General features: G+C 54.0%; 1 protein-coding gene and 1 long non-coding RNA gene across 3 annotated transcripts; one reads left to right on the top strand and one right to left on the bottom strand.

Moving 5' to 3' along the window:
• Positions 1-3,545: 3,545 nt before the first annotated feature.
• HES1 (hes family bHLH transcription factor 1) lies at positions 3,546-6,105 on the bottom strand. The gene is made up of 4 exons (XM_020881723.2): positions 5,693-6,105; positions 5,456-5,551; positions 5,130-5,217; positions 3,546-4,470 (listed from the first exon to the last, which is right to left on the bottom strand). The coding sequence occupies exons 1-4, from the start codon at positions 5,798-5,800 to the stop codon at positions 3,920-3,922; spliced, it is 843 nt and encodes a 280-aa protein (XP_020737382.1). The 5' UTR covers positions 5,801-6,105; the 3' UTR covers positions 3,546-3,919.
• A 2,116-nt stretch (positions 6,106-8,221) lies between these two features.
• LOC110130003 (uncharacterized) lies at positions 8,222-11,611 on the top strand. 2 transcript variants are annotated; one of them, XR_002311689.2, is made up of 3 exons: positions 8,222-10,936; positions 11,010-11,086; positions 11,465-11,611. It is a non-coding gene; the product is annotated as an uncharacterized lncRNA (long non-coding RNA). The 2 variants fall into 2 exon arrangements; XR_011487241.1 differs by having other exon boundaries at positions 8,222-11,086.
• Positions 11,612-12,416: the final 805 nt, after the last annotated feature.

Here is a 12,416-nt window from a genome sequence, read left to right on the forward strand (position 1 = left end):
GGGCAGGGGCTGGGTGGGTCTTAATGTTATCTTTTTAGCGCTTGCAGGGGGCTTGCTGGGCACTCGGTAGGTGCTAGGGATGAGATGAGGTGAGGGGATGAGAATCATTTCACTCGGGAGATGAGAATCTTTTATTTTTAAGGAGTCGCGAGGTGCCGTCGGGCGGCTGTGTCTTGTCTGGGACGGCGGTGTGGGCTGAGCCGCCCTGGCCCGGCCGCTCTCCCCGCCTGCCCCCACCCGCCCTGGCCTGGCTTGCCGCTTGGCAGGGCTCCGGCGGCCGCGAAGGCCTCCGCTGCCCCGACACTGGCCTCGGCCCAGTTTCCCGGCTTCTAAATGCGGCCCGGAGCTACCGGGGGAACTGGAAAAACACTGGCAGGCGGCCCCACCCCCGGGCCCGGCGGGTCGGGCGGCCGCGTTTCTGCGGCTAAGGGCCTGCTGCTTGGGAGGCGCTGGGGCCCCGGGCGGGGAAGCGGGGGAGGCGGCAGGGCGCGGGCGGCTGCCTGCCTGTCAGCGGGAGCGGGCGCGGGCTCGTGTGTCAGCGGCTCCCTCCTCCCTCTCCCCCCCGCCACCGCCCGCCGGGCCTCCCGGCCTCCCGCCGCCGCCGCCGCCGCCCGCTCCCCCCGCGGCCTGGCAGGCTGCCGGCTGCACAGGCGGGGGTTCGCGCCGTTCTCACGACCTCTCAGGTTGCCTGAGCTCATCTGGGAGCTATTCATTTCCTGCCAGAAAGCAGCCGGGCCTGCTAAGCAAACCACCTTGGCCGCAGGGCCGCCGGGGCTGGCCCGGCGTGGCCGCCCCGGCCTGCTCCCCGCCCGGGCCGCGAGCCGCGGCGGCCTCCCTGGAACCCCCGGCGGCCCCGGCGGGCGCGCGGCGGGGGCAGCTTGGCCGCCCATCTGGTTGCACTTAGGAGCCGGGGAGGAAGCTAGCAGCGGGTTGTTACCGGCCAAGGGGTGTGGGAAAAGTTAATTGACTTTAATGACAGGTTTCCCGGGACGGCGGTGACGATGAGGGGGTCCAGCTTAACCTCTAGGTCCCCACTCCAGCAACACGTGGGATGGAATGGGGCGCGCGGAGGGGGCGCGCCTCCCAATCGCGGCAACTCGCTACTTAGAGAAGGCTAGACCCAGGAGAGCCAACCATCTCTCCATCCCCCGCCCCGCTTCCAGTTCAGCGCCTTTCCAGCTCCGGATGCTGCCGGGCACGGCGGGGGGCCCGAGCCCAGGAGGGTCTCCATTGAGAGGCTAATGCCAGCGGCGGCGAGGTCAGCGGCCCGCATCCGGACGTAGAGATTGGAGGCGCGCCTTATCGGGAGCCACCGGCACCGCCCCGGGGCGGAGGAGAGGGGCTGCTGGGTGCGACTCAAGATTGTGTAATTCGTTCTGGCCCGAAGGATCCTGATGTGGGCAAGACTGAAGCTTCTCCTCTCCCCCAGCTAATTACTGCAGAAAGAGCCTGGGTGCCGGAGAGTACAGGGCCTTAGAAACAAACACACTCCTTTCATGGGCTTGGAAATGTCCCGGAGAAGGGAAATGACTCACCCAAAGAGATACAGTGAGCTTGCCGGCAGAACCGGCAGAAGAGCCTGAAAATCCCCACTGGGGCCTAAGGTCCACCCTTTCTTTGTACGGAAATGCCTCATCTACTAGTTTAAACCCAAATTTCAGGGGGGAAAAGACCACTTTCAAAGTACAAATTATTTTCAAACGAACAAATGTTTACTTCTTTAACATCACTCCCCTCAATATCTGTGGACTTTTGATATTAATAAAAATCCGCTTTTTTCAGTTGTTTCCCTTCAGCACAGGGAAGATGAAGAGATTGAGTTTTGAGTTGATTTAATGATTGCACTGTGTGTCAATTTTTAAGAATATAAATGCATTTTTATAAAAATGAGATTCTGCTGTCTCCCTTATTTCTGCCAGGACACTTCTGGTAGAGCCAGAGGACAGATTTACCAAGTGAAGCATTTGAGCTTGGGTTGGGTGTCTTAAAAGAGCAATTGTTATTGTCTGTGTTTAAACAGGAGAGAAATGGCAGGAAAATGATATGATAAAGAAGGGTGTGTGTGTGTGTGTCTATTTCTTTGGGGGGAAGGTATGTTGGACACCTTTCACAGAGGCAAAATGAGGCAAGTAGGAGCCAACATTTTAAAAGTATTTTTAAAATCTTTCACTCTAGATCTGAAGCTGGATGGAAGGTATTTGAGTAGAAAACTGACTGCTGTCTGCTAGATCATTCCAGTGATAGAGCGGCTCTCCACACTGGCCTGTGGGAAAGGCCAGCCAGGCAGGGGAGAGGCAAAGCTTTTGAAATAAGACAGAAAATCGTTGGCTTTATCTTTGTTAGGAAAGCTTCAAAGATTGATCTCTCCCGCCTCATCCTTCTCCTCCCAGAAGCCCTTCTAAGAGGCGGGGGGGGGGGGGGGGGGGCGGCGGCGAGAGGAGGCTGGCGGGAGGGGCCAGAGGCCGGGGGGTGGGGGGAGGACCGGCCGGCGGTGCGGGAGGAGGGCGCGCCCGCCAGACCCACAGCGCGGCTGATGTGTCTGGTCTCGCTGGGCTCGTGGTTTTCATTTCCCCAACACCTGGATGCAGTCAAACACCTGGCCAAATCTGACAAAATCTGACAAGCCTTTGTGATGGGATTTGGAAGAAATTCCCTGCAGATCCTGGCACAGTTTAAAGCTGTCCGCTTTGAGTTAGGACTTGTTAAGGAGGGTTATGTGAGCTGAAACCCGAGACAACCCTTTTGCTTCTATCTGGAGCCCACATCTTGCCTGGAAATGGGGCATGACCAAGCAATGGGGTCGCTTGCTGTTTGTATTAAAAGGGGAAGATGGCCTGTGTGCTTGCCAGGACGGCCTCCACATGCTTTCTCTATTAGAGCCAAGCACAGAAACTTATCAAAAACATATGTCTGGTGTTAATCATCTGGACTGGGGCTCCACTTGGGAGTCTAACTAGCTGTTCCTTGGCAGAAGGAATCTGTTGACCTTCTCAGCTTGCTTGAAGAGGGTGCAGAGAGGCATTTCAAACTTTTAGGTGCTGCTACAGAAAATGTCTAGCTGCAAGAATTGACTAATTAAAGAAAGACTCCAACACTTGAAGGCTGGAGCTGCAGCTATGAAGACTTTTTGCTTGGATGCTTGTGAGATACCCTAGGGCACTAGTGCTGCAGGAGCCACCCGTAAATGTGCAGTGGGCACCTAGTACTGGATTGATTAACTTCATGAATTCAGCCCCCTTCCATCTTCCTCAGAAGGAGCCAGGATGAGAACCAGGACTGAATGAACCCACCTGCAACTAAAAAGGTTTTTGAAATCTTTTAAGAGACTGACCACAGATTGATCAAGGAAGCCATAACAGATGGGTTCTCACAAATTAAATGGAATTTAGCTCAAGGAGCAGAGGTAAAAGGCTTGATGGGTTTTTAAAAATGTTCTTTTAATAACAAAAGGAGACAATTCCTGAATTCTCAGATTATATGTAATTCAAATTCTGCCACGACCTTCATTTTTACATATTCTGAAATAATCAATTCTAAGACATAAGAACCTTCACTCTTTTTACTTTTATTATATTTTCTCAAATAAACTTCCCCAAAGGAAGATATTTTAAGAGCATTTTCAAACATCTTTGGCATCACATAAAAAAGAAATCTCGTGTAAAAAACGAAATGTCATCTGAACTTTTATAATACAAAGGCGCAATCCAATATGAACATATAAAATATATACAAATATAGTGCATGGTCAGTCACTTAATACAGCTCTCTACAAAAAAGTAACTTTAGAAATTAAAAAAAAAAAAGTAACTACTTAATCTCAAAAGTCCTCCCTTCTCTCTCAGGGTCCAAGTTCCTGTTTATCGTCCCGAGGGAAGAGAGGTGGTTTGGGGAATTTAAGGGGAGGGGTGGCCTGAGCCCCTCAGTTCCGCCACGGTCTCCACATGGAGTCTGCCGTGAGCGAGGGGCCGCTGGAAGGAGACACTGCGTTGGGGCCCACCGAGGTCCCGCTGTTGCTGGTGTAGACTGGGATGACTGGGCCGCTGTGAGCGAAGGCCCCATTGGGGATGAGGAAGGCAAACTGGCCGTCCGGCGCCGGCACCACTTGGAAGCCGCCGAACACCTTAGCCGCCTCTCCAGCCGGGCTGCCCAGCTTGCAGGGCGCGCCGCCGGGAGGGGGCGCCGCACCCCCGGGGATCGGCACGAGCGGCGGCGGCGGCGCGAACGGCGCGTGCTGCGGGCCGCCAGGTCCTGGCGGGGGCGGCGGCGGCGCCTGCAAGGCGGGGTGCGGCTGCCCTGGGTAGGTCATGGCGTTGATCTGGGTCATGCAGTTGGCCAGGTGGCCGAGGAGTCGGGTGCGCACCTCGGTGTTAACGCCCTCACACGTGGACAGGAAGCGGGTCACCTCGTTCATGCACTCGCTGAAGCCGGCGCGGTACTTCCCCAGCACGCTCGGGTCTGTGCTTAGCGCGGCTGCGGGCCAGAAGGAGGCGGATGGGTCACCGAACGGCCCTGGCCCCGAAGCCACCGCCTCCGCCCTGGGAGGTCCCCGCGGCGCGCCTCCCTGACCACCCGCCCGCGGAACTGCCTCTGGGTAGCCGGCTGGGTTTAGAAAAACCATCCACCTCTCCACACTAGCTTGGCGACCGACCCCGAGACGCTCCCTTCTCCATTCCCTGTTGCTTCATTTAACCTGATCTGAAGCCTCAAATTTGCCTCCTCCCCACCCCCGCGAGGTGTGACCTTGGATAGTGCCCTTCCCCCTCTTCTGCACCATCCGAGCCTTATTTCCCCTTAGGTAGCGGGCGAGGAGGGCGTGCTAAACCAGATGACCCCAGGCTCCACGCAGCTTAAAAACCGCCACGGTTCTAAATCCTTTCACCCCCATCCGCTTCCCCCACTGCCAAGCCGCCCGCCGCCCTCGCCACTACAACCTCTCTCCCTCCCTTTCCGGAACAGTAACAACTTGGAGTTGTGGCTATAAATAAGCCCCAGACCGTGGGAACGCAAGAGTGAGCCAAGGCAGTAAAATGTAGCTGAATGCCTCTCACAACCACGGGCGGAAGTCTGGAAGAAATCACCGCGGGGCGAGAGGGACGCCCGCAGAGGGGGACGCGGCTAGCCGCCCTCACCCGTCATCTGTGCCCGCTGCAGGTTCCGGAGGTGTTTCACTGTCATTTCCAGAATGTCCGCCTTCTCCAGCTTGGAATGCCGCGAACTCTGCACAGAAGAGGAGGCAAAGGAGGAAAGTGAGAGCCTCGACAGAGGCCTCGGAATGGTGGGGGTCCGTCCCTCCCCCCCGGGCACGGCGGCGACAGCCCTAGACCTCGGCTAGAGGGGCCCAGCTCTCCCGCCTCTGAGAATGCGGTGCAGGCAGGGAAGACCCCGCAGGCAAGGGGATTTCATTCTTAATACCTGGCGGAGAGAGAGAGGAAAAAAAGCAGAATTACCCACTTACATCTTTTTTAAGAGCATCCAAAATCAGTGTTTTCAGCTGGCTCAGACTTTCATTTATTCTTGCTCTTCGTCTTTTCTCCATGATAGGCTTTGATGACTGTAAAGAAAATTTTTAAAAAAGAGCGCTTGAGTTCCCATGGGACCTGCCATTTCTCCCCGCGATTTTAAGGGAGAAAGGAGCCCCCAACCCCGACTTAATTTCTTGGGGGGTGCAGAGAAATACAGGTACTGCCCTTACCTTTCTGTGCTCAGATGCTGTCTTTGGTTTATCCGGTGTCGTGTTGACACTGGCTGGGGTAGCTGCCACCGGGGACGAGGAATTTTTCTCCATTATATCAGCTGGCATTTTCTTTTTTTTTTTTTTTTTTAATCCCTAGAGAATTTTATTTTTGGAGTTCTTCACGCAAAAATAATTGTTTTGCTTATGTCCCTTTTATTTTAGACTTTCTCAAAACTACTGAGCAAGTGCTGAGGGTTTATTATAATATCTTATGGCTACTTGGTGATCAGTAGCGCAATTCCAGGACCAAGGAGAGAGGTAGACGGGGGATTCCGCTGTTATCAGCACCAGCTCCGGATCCTGTGTGATCCCCAGGCCCTGGCGGCCTCTATATATATCTGGGACTGCACGCGAACGGCTCGTGTGAAACTTCCCAAACTTTCTTTCCCACAGTAACTTTCAGCCAATGGGAGGAGGAGACACGCGGCACCGCTCGTGGACCGCGCCCCCCCATTGGCCGCCAGGCACAAGGCCTGGCGGCCAATGGCGCGCGCCTGAGCCCGGGGCACCAGAGGCTACAACGTCAATCAAAAGGATTTTAACCCTTTGCTACTCTCCCTGCTGGGCTTTGCTTTAGAAATTTTTCCGCATTGGGTTTGCCCTAGTCTAGTTTATTTCTCTTGGGGCTTCGGCCTTTGCTCTTTATTTCCTTTCGTATGTAATAGAGCTGCTTTGCCACTAATAAGTTCATTTGAAATATATATTTTAAAAGGTTTAGAAGGACAAGGATTAAAGGTTATAAATGCAGTGGTTAGAACAGGGGAATGTGTGTAAGGGTGTGAGTTACGAAAAGATCTAAGTGATTTCCCTCTCAGACTCCGCACGTTCGGGGGAGGAGGGGGGTGAAAGTTAACCATGCAAAAAAGGACAAAAAATTTTCCTTTTGCATGCAGAAAAGGAAACTGTGCCTCCATCTTACATTTGCAGATTTTTCAGAGCAAGGTGGTTTTCGATCCCCGCCCCCACCCCGGACCCCTCCCCCGATCCGTCCCTCATTCTCCTCTGGAGTTGGGGGCCTTGGACCCCGCGCTTCCCCAGGAAACAATCAGAATAATTTCCAACTGAGCAGAAAGGAAATGGAATTTCAAATGAAAGATTAACAAGGGGGGGCTTTGATGGCAATGCCTCAAGGACGCGCGCACGTCCTTGCCACCCTTTCCCTTTCCACCCACCGCCTCTTGGTTCTGCAGCGCGCCGAGGCGGCCTGCCGAGCGGCAGCCTCTCCCACCTTCCACCCCCGCGGGCGGCCAGGGCAGCCTCGGCACCCTCGGCACCCGGCGCGCGCGGGCCCTTTAAGAGCTACACCAGCCGAGCTGCAGTTTGACATCAGCCGGCCGGCGAGGGCGCGCCTGGAGCCGGAGCACGTGCCAGGATGTTTTATTGCCGCCGCGACTGCGGCCGGGCTGGGAGGATGTGTGTGTGTGCGTGCGTGTGTGAGTGTGTGTGCGCGCGCCCCGGGGGCAGGGAGGCGGGGGGCGGCGGCGGGCGGCGGAGCGCGGGGGCTGGTTCCTGGTCTCCGGGAGAAGCCAAGAAGGTAAATAGCAGCTGCTGTGCTCAAGCCTGGGAAAACCCCGCCCCCTGCGCCTGGCCTGGGCTCATTGGCGCGCGCTGCGTGTGGGGTGTGTGTGTGTGTGTCCGGGCCCCCCCTCCTCCGGCCCCCGCCGGGCCTGGAATCCGAGGGGGCGGCGGGCTGGGAGCCTAGCCCCGGCGCTGACCACCCGACCCCCCACCCCCAACTACCCCCGGGCCAAGGTCAGCCCTTCCGGGCGGGGAGCGCACGCCCTGGGGTGGAGAGTGGGGAATTATTCCAACCCCCCTCCACCCCAGATTTCGGGCTTGAGGTTTTAACTCCGTCGAAAGCCTCACTAGCAACAGCCCGGGGGAGGGGTGGGGGCCTTCTTGTTTGCTCCCTGCCCTGGCCCTCCCTCCCCCCGCGGGGCCCCCGGCGCCCGCCGTGGTCACGAGATGCCTGACCGCACTTAGGAAGCGGCCGGGTCAGCCTCCTGCCTCCGCTCGGCGGCTGCGGTTAAAGCGGCTTCGCGCCGCCCGCCTTCTCTCCGAGTCCAGGGAGGCCGGGTAGCTCCCCCTCGCTGCGCCCGGGAGGCCGCCGGCGGGCGGCCGGGAGGAGGCGGGCGGCGCGGGCGGCTGCGTGCTGCCGGCTGGCCGGGCCGCGCGCCGGGAGGAGCCGCCGCCGCCGCCGCCGCCGGGTGCCACGTGGCGGGCGCCGGGCCGGGAGCGCCAGGGCTCTGGCGGCGGCCTCCCAGGGGGATTTGCCGCGCAGGGCGGGCGACGCGCTCTGCCCCGGCCGGCCGCTGTCGCCCCCGCCGCCTCCCTACCGCTCGCCGGCCTGCCCGGGTCGCCGGCCCCCGCGCCCCCACCCCTTCCGCCCTTCCTGCGCCTAGGAGCTCGGGGAGCTGCTCAGGCGGCTCGGGGCAGCCCAGGAGGCGAGCGCGTCTTGTTTGATGTCGGCCCCCACCCCCACCCCCACCCCCACCCCCTCCCAGTCCTCCAGGCTTAGAGGCCGCCGGAGGCCTGGCACACATTTCTCAGTCACTTCATTCCTTCCTTCCTCTGAGCTCCCCACTGAGATAATGTTGTAAATGATTTCACCAGATCTGGTCCCGGATGAGATTCAGCGGTTCCTGGCTCTGGGTGACCTTGGGCAAGCCCCTCTCTTCCTTTCATTACAGGACGCATGCTCTGTGCCAGACACAGTGTTAAACCCTGGGATTACCACGAGAGATACAGTGGCAGATTGCAAGAAACTTATGGTCAGCTCTGGAGGCAGACAGACTGATTTTCTGATTAATGATGGAAGCATGCCTCTATTCTTATTCCTTTCTCTTGGAGCTTGGGTGATGGCCCAAGAGATCAGGAGAACCTAAAAGAAACGCTGAACCATGTCTGTATGGGCAACACTATTGCTGGTCTATATGGGGGAGAGGGACAGGGATGAATATAATATTAATAGTTTTCGTCCACAGGAAGCCTAGGGCAGAGAGATACTGTACTTTTACGTGAAGCTGACATCTGCCTATTTTCCCATATATTCCTCTGGTAGATCCTAGGTTCAAGAGAGACAGTTATTTGTCTAGATAAAAGTAAAATGCTGTGAAGGTTTAGGATAATTGATTGACTCATAAATTGGAGTATCCTGAAAAACTTCCTGGAGGAGGTGGCCTGTGCTTTCTATATTGAAAAATAGGTAGGATTGGGGCACTGGAGATGTGGTGAGTCATGAGGCTGGAAAGGATGGCAGTACCTATGGGATCCACAGCCTAGACTTTGAAGCTTGAGGTCTTTACTCAAGGAACATGGTCTGGAGCCCAGGCTTTGTGACAGGCAAAGAGTGTAAGAAGCCACTGGAGGAGAAGGCTTGAGTCCCTTAAACATCTTGCTAAAGACTTACCTTTACACAATGGAGAGCTGTGAAATGCTCTTGAGCAGAAATGGGACATCAGATTTCCCCTTTAGGAAGATGGTTCTGGCAAAAGAATGGAGAGTGGTTTGCAAAGTTTGAAGGCCCAGTTAGGAGGTTCAAGGCAGTAAAGGAGGTTCCTAGGTGACAGGTGTAGACTGACACCCGGAAGCACCTGCCTAGAACCAGCTCACCTGGGCGTTGACTGCACATTGTCCAGTGATCCATGTTTTGCAGAAACCTGCTACCCTTTACTGCAGTGCTCCCCCACAACCTGAAATCTAACCAAGGAATCTTTGTGACTGGGACCTTATTTATTTTCCAAGCCTCATTTTCATCTTCTAGAATAGCCCTCAAGTCTGCAGCCAAATCTGTACCTCATTGCAGGCTGAGTTTACTTACTCTCGCCCCTTGGGTTCCTCTCTGGGATTTGTGTTTGTGTGTGTGTGTTCTTAACACACTGCAGAGTGGGCTGTGTCCCACCATGTTCTGAAGAAATGAACAATGCCTCTTTTGTTGACCTGTGACCTGGGCCAGTGGGGTAGGGCTTTTCTTTTTTATTTTAAGCAGATGGAAAAGTGGTGACGACAGAAAATTGTCTGTTGCTTTTGAAAAAGTGGAGTTTCCCTGTGTGTTTGACATCTTCTTGGTGAAAGGTGATGAGCCTGTGAAGTTACCTGGCTTTCTGCTATGCAAACTTTGCAAGCTTCTTAAAATGCTTCTGCTCAGCATCTGACTTTTTAAAAACTGCATAAATACTCTGACCCAGATTCTTCCAAGGAAAGAAAATCTTCCTTGGGAAGCTTGTTAACCCTTTCTGGCTTCCCTCCAGATCTATGAGAGCCAGTGACTTCCTCTATTAAACTCTTCTATGACATTGAATGCTGTCTGCTCTTGGGCCCTAATTAACTAACCAGGTATACCACCCACTGTCCCTTCCAGCCTAAGAACCTTTTTTTCTCTCCCATTTCTGTCCTCTCCTTGGAATTTGGCACCCCAAAGGTGCGTGGAGAATGTTGAACATAGTCAAGTTATGGTCTCACTGCAGTGCCTAAAAAAGCCTCACTGGTCAAATAGTTAATCAACAACTCGTTTATTGCCACTTTAGGAGTGCTTACACTGGTAGAATGAGCAAATAGTTTAAACACACACACATATTTTCAGATAGTTGGTCAAAATTTTGCCATGAATTTGTTTCTAGGCCAGATAAACAAACCAACCAACCTATGACATCCTAGCCCTCATCCCAGGCATTCAAGAAGAAAGTCTCCTTGCAGATGTGCTCAGAGACTATTTTTCAGCATTTTTATCCTGGGCAGTGAAAATAGCACCAACAGGAGACTCTCTACACCTTCTCAAATGGAAAACCAAGTTCCTACACTCAAGATAAACCTTTTCAGTTTGGAAAGCTCTTCTTAGAAAAACTCTTCATTTTTCCATCTTCCTTGTCCCCTCCCTGCTCCAAAGCACAGAGAAAATTTAAACTTTTTCTTCAGAGGATGTCTCTTCTTTGATCCCACTTTGAGACAAGCAAGACACCAGGAATCTTGCTCACTGTCTCATGCCCAATAGATGCAATCAGGGGCTGCTGTGTTTGTCTCCTCCCTTTCTGCCCCATGAAGGGTTATTTTTCTCTATCTTATTGCATCACCTGTTTACTTTAAACCATAAAACAAATAACCACATCTCTAGTGAGACTCCCCTTTGTCCCTGGGTATCATAATGGTCTGTGGGTTTGGTTTAAAGCTAAAGAAAGGAGAAAGAGCGAGAGAAGAAGAAAAAAGGTATTTTGCCTGAGGACTTGAAGCTTTTTTTTCCCCCTTTTTTCCTCCGCTTGACTGACTTTCTCACACTCAGATTCCCTGCAGCCTGCCAGGGACGTGGTAGCTGCCCTGCCAAGGGCTATCCTGGGAAGGCTATTGAAAGAGCTTTGAGTAAGTACACACTGGGCGGATTTTCCCCTCCCCTCCATACCTGCTCCGCACCTGTACAGGGAGAAGTCCCACACCTATCACCTGATCGCAGCCCTTTCAGAGACCGTGAGAAAAATAAAGCCCAGGATAGAGAGATGTTTGTCTCTGTAGGGCTGTAGCCAGCTCCCTGCAGTCCAAGTGCCCAGAAACAGCACATTCCTGGCTTGGTGTGCACGCGTGTTTGCCCGCGAGCGTGCTAGGTGGGGGCACTGGGAAGGGGAGGGAAGCCAGGCATCACCTGCATAATGTAATGACTGCCTGGCTGCCTCTGTCTTCTGGCATCTGCCTGACTGATGGTTTTGCGATCCTTTACTAGAATCATTATTATGGTACTTCCAGATAAGAGTCCGTATGCACTCACGGCAACAGAGCTCATCACAGGGATTTCTGACCTTAAAGTTCATGGATAAACCCCCAGGGAGCCTGTGAAGGCCCTGAAATGAAATTCTTTCCATGCAGAAGTTTAATAAATACTTTTTGAATCAATGAACAAATGCCTCATTCCCCCCACCCCAAGGAGAGTGTCCATGGCATTTAGCAGAATCTCAAAGTTTTTTGTGACCCAGAAAGGTTGAGGAAGCTGATGGAGGCTATCTACGCCTACCTATAAGTGGGTACTCTTAAGGCCCAGAGAGGGCCAGACATTGGTTCACGCAGCACAGGGCCAGAGCGGGGGCCAGAAGCCAGCTCAGAGCCCTTTCCAGCATGCTACAGTGAGGTGGGCATTGGGAAATCCATGGTGGGGTTTATAGAGTTGTGATCAGCATCAGAACTTGAATTTAAAATAGATACTGTAATAAAGATACTTTGAATTTCCAGCACATTCCCCCCCCTCCACACCCCTTAATTTTGAGGCACTTGTGCTCTGCACTTAGCATTTGGATGGGGAAAGGGATAGGCAAGAAAGCCAAGTGTCTACCCATAGAAGAGGATTCAGGAATGCTTGCAGTGAGAGTCCTGGTTGCCATGCAGTGGCGTTTGAAACAACCGCAACTCTACATTCCATCTTTGATAAAAATAAGTTGCTGCTTCTGAACAAAACTGCCTAGTTGGTTTCTGGCCAAGCTAGGACCTTGAACTGCAAACTAGGGGTGAAGATGGAAAAATAGAAGCTTTCAGCATTTGCTCATAATGTAATACTTTATGCCACCCCCTCCCCCGACCCCACCTTGGAAAACTTGACTACAGCCAGCAGGACCAAGGGAATGTGCACTTTTCTAATGGGCCCTGAAAGAGGATGGTTGCCAGGAAAGCCTTTCCCAAAGGGTGGGGGCTGGGCACTGGGAACAGC

The sequence above is a fragment of the Odocoileus virginianus genome, chromosome 4 (genome assembly GCF_023699985.2).
Source record: "Odocoileus virginianus isolate 20LAN1187 ecotype Illinois chromosome 4, Ovbor_1.2, whole genome shotgun sequence".
NCBI lineage: Eukaryota > Metazoa > Chordata > Mammalia > Artiodactyla > Cervidae > Odocoileus > Odocoileus virginianus.

Coding starts and splice junctions, on each gene's coding strand:
- HES1 (XM_020881723.2), bottom strand. CDS start 5,800: ATGCCAGCTGATATAATGGAGAAAAATTCCTCGTCCCCGGTGGCAGCT. Junction 5,552..5,692: donor CAGCATCTGAGCACAGAAAG/GTAAGGGCAGTA, acceptor TTTTCTTTACAG/TCATCAAAGCCTATCATGGA. Junction 4,471..5,129: donor GCAGCGGGCACAGATGACGG/GTGAGGGCGGCT, acceptor TCTGGCCCGCAG/CCGCGCTAAGCACAGACCCG.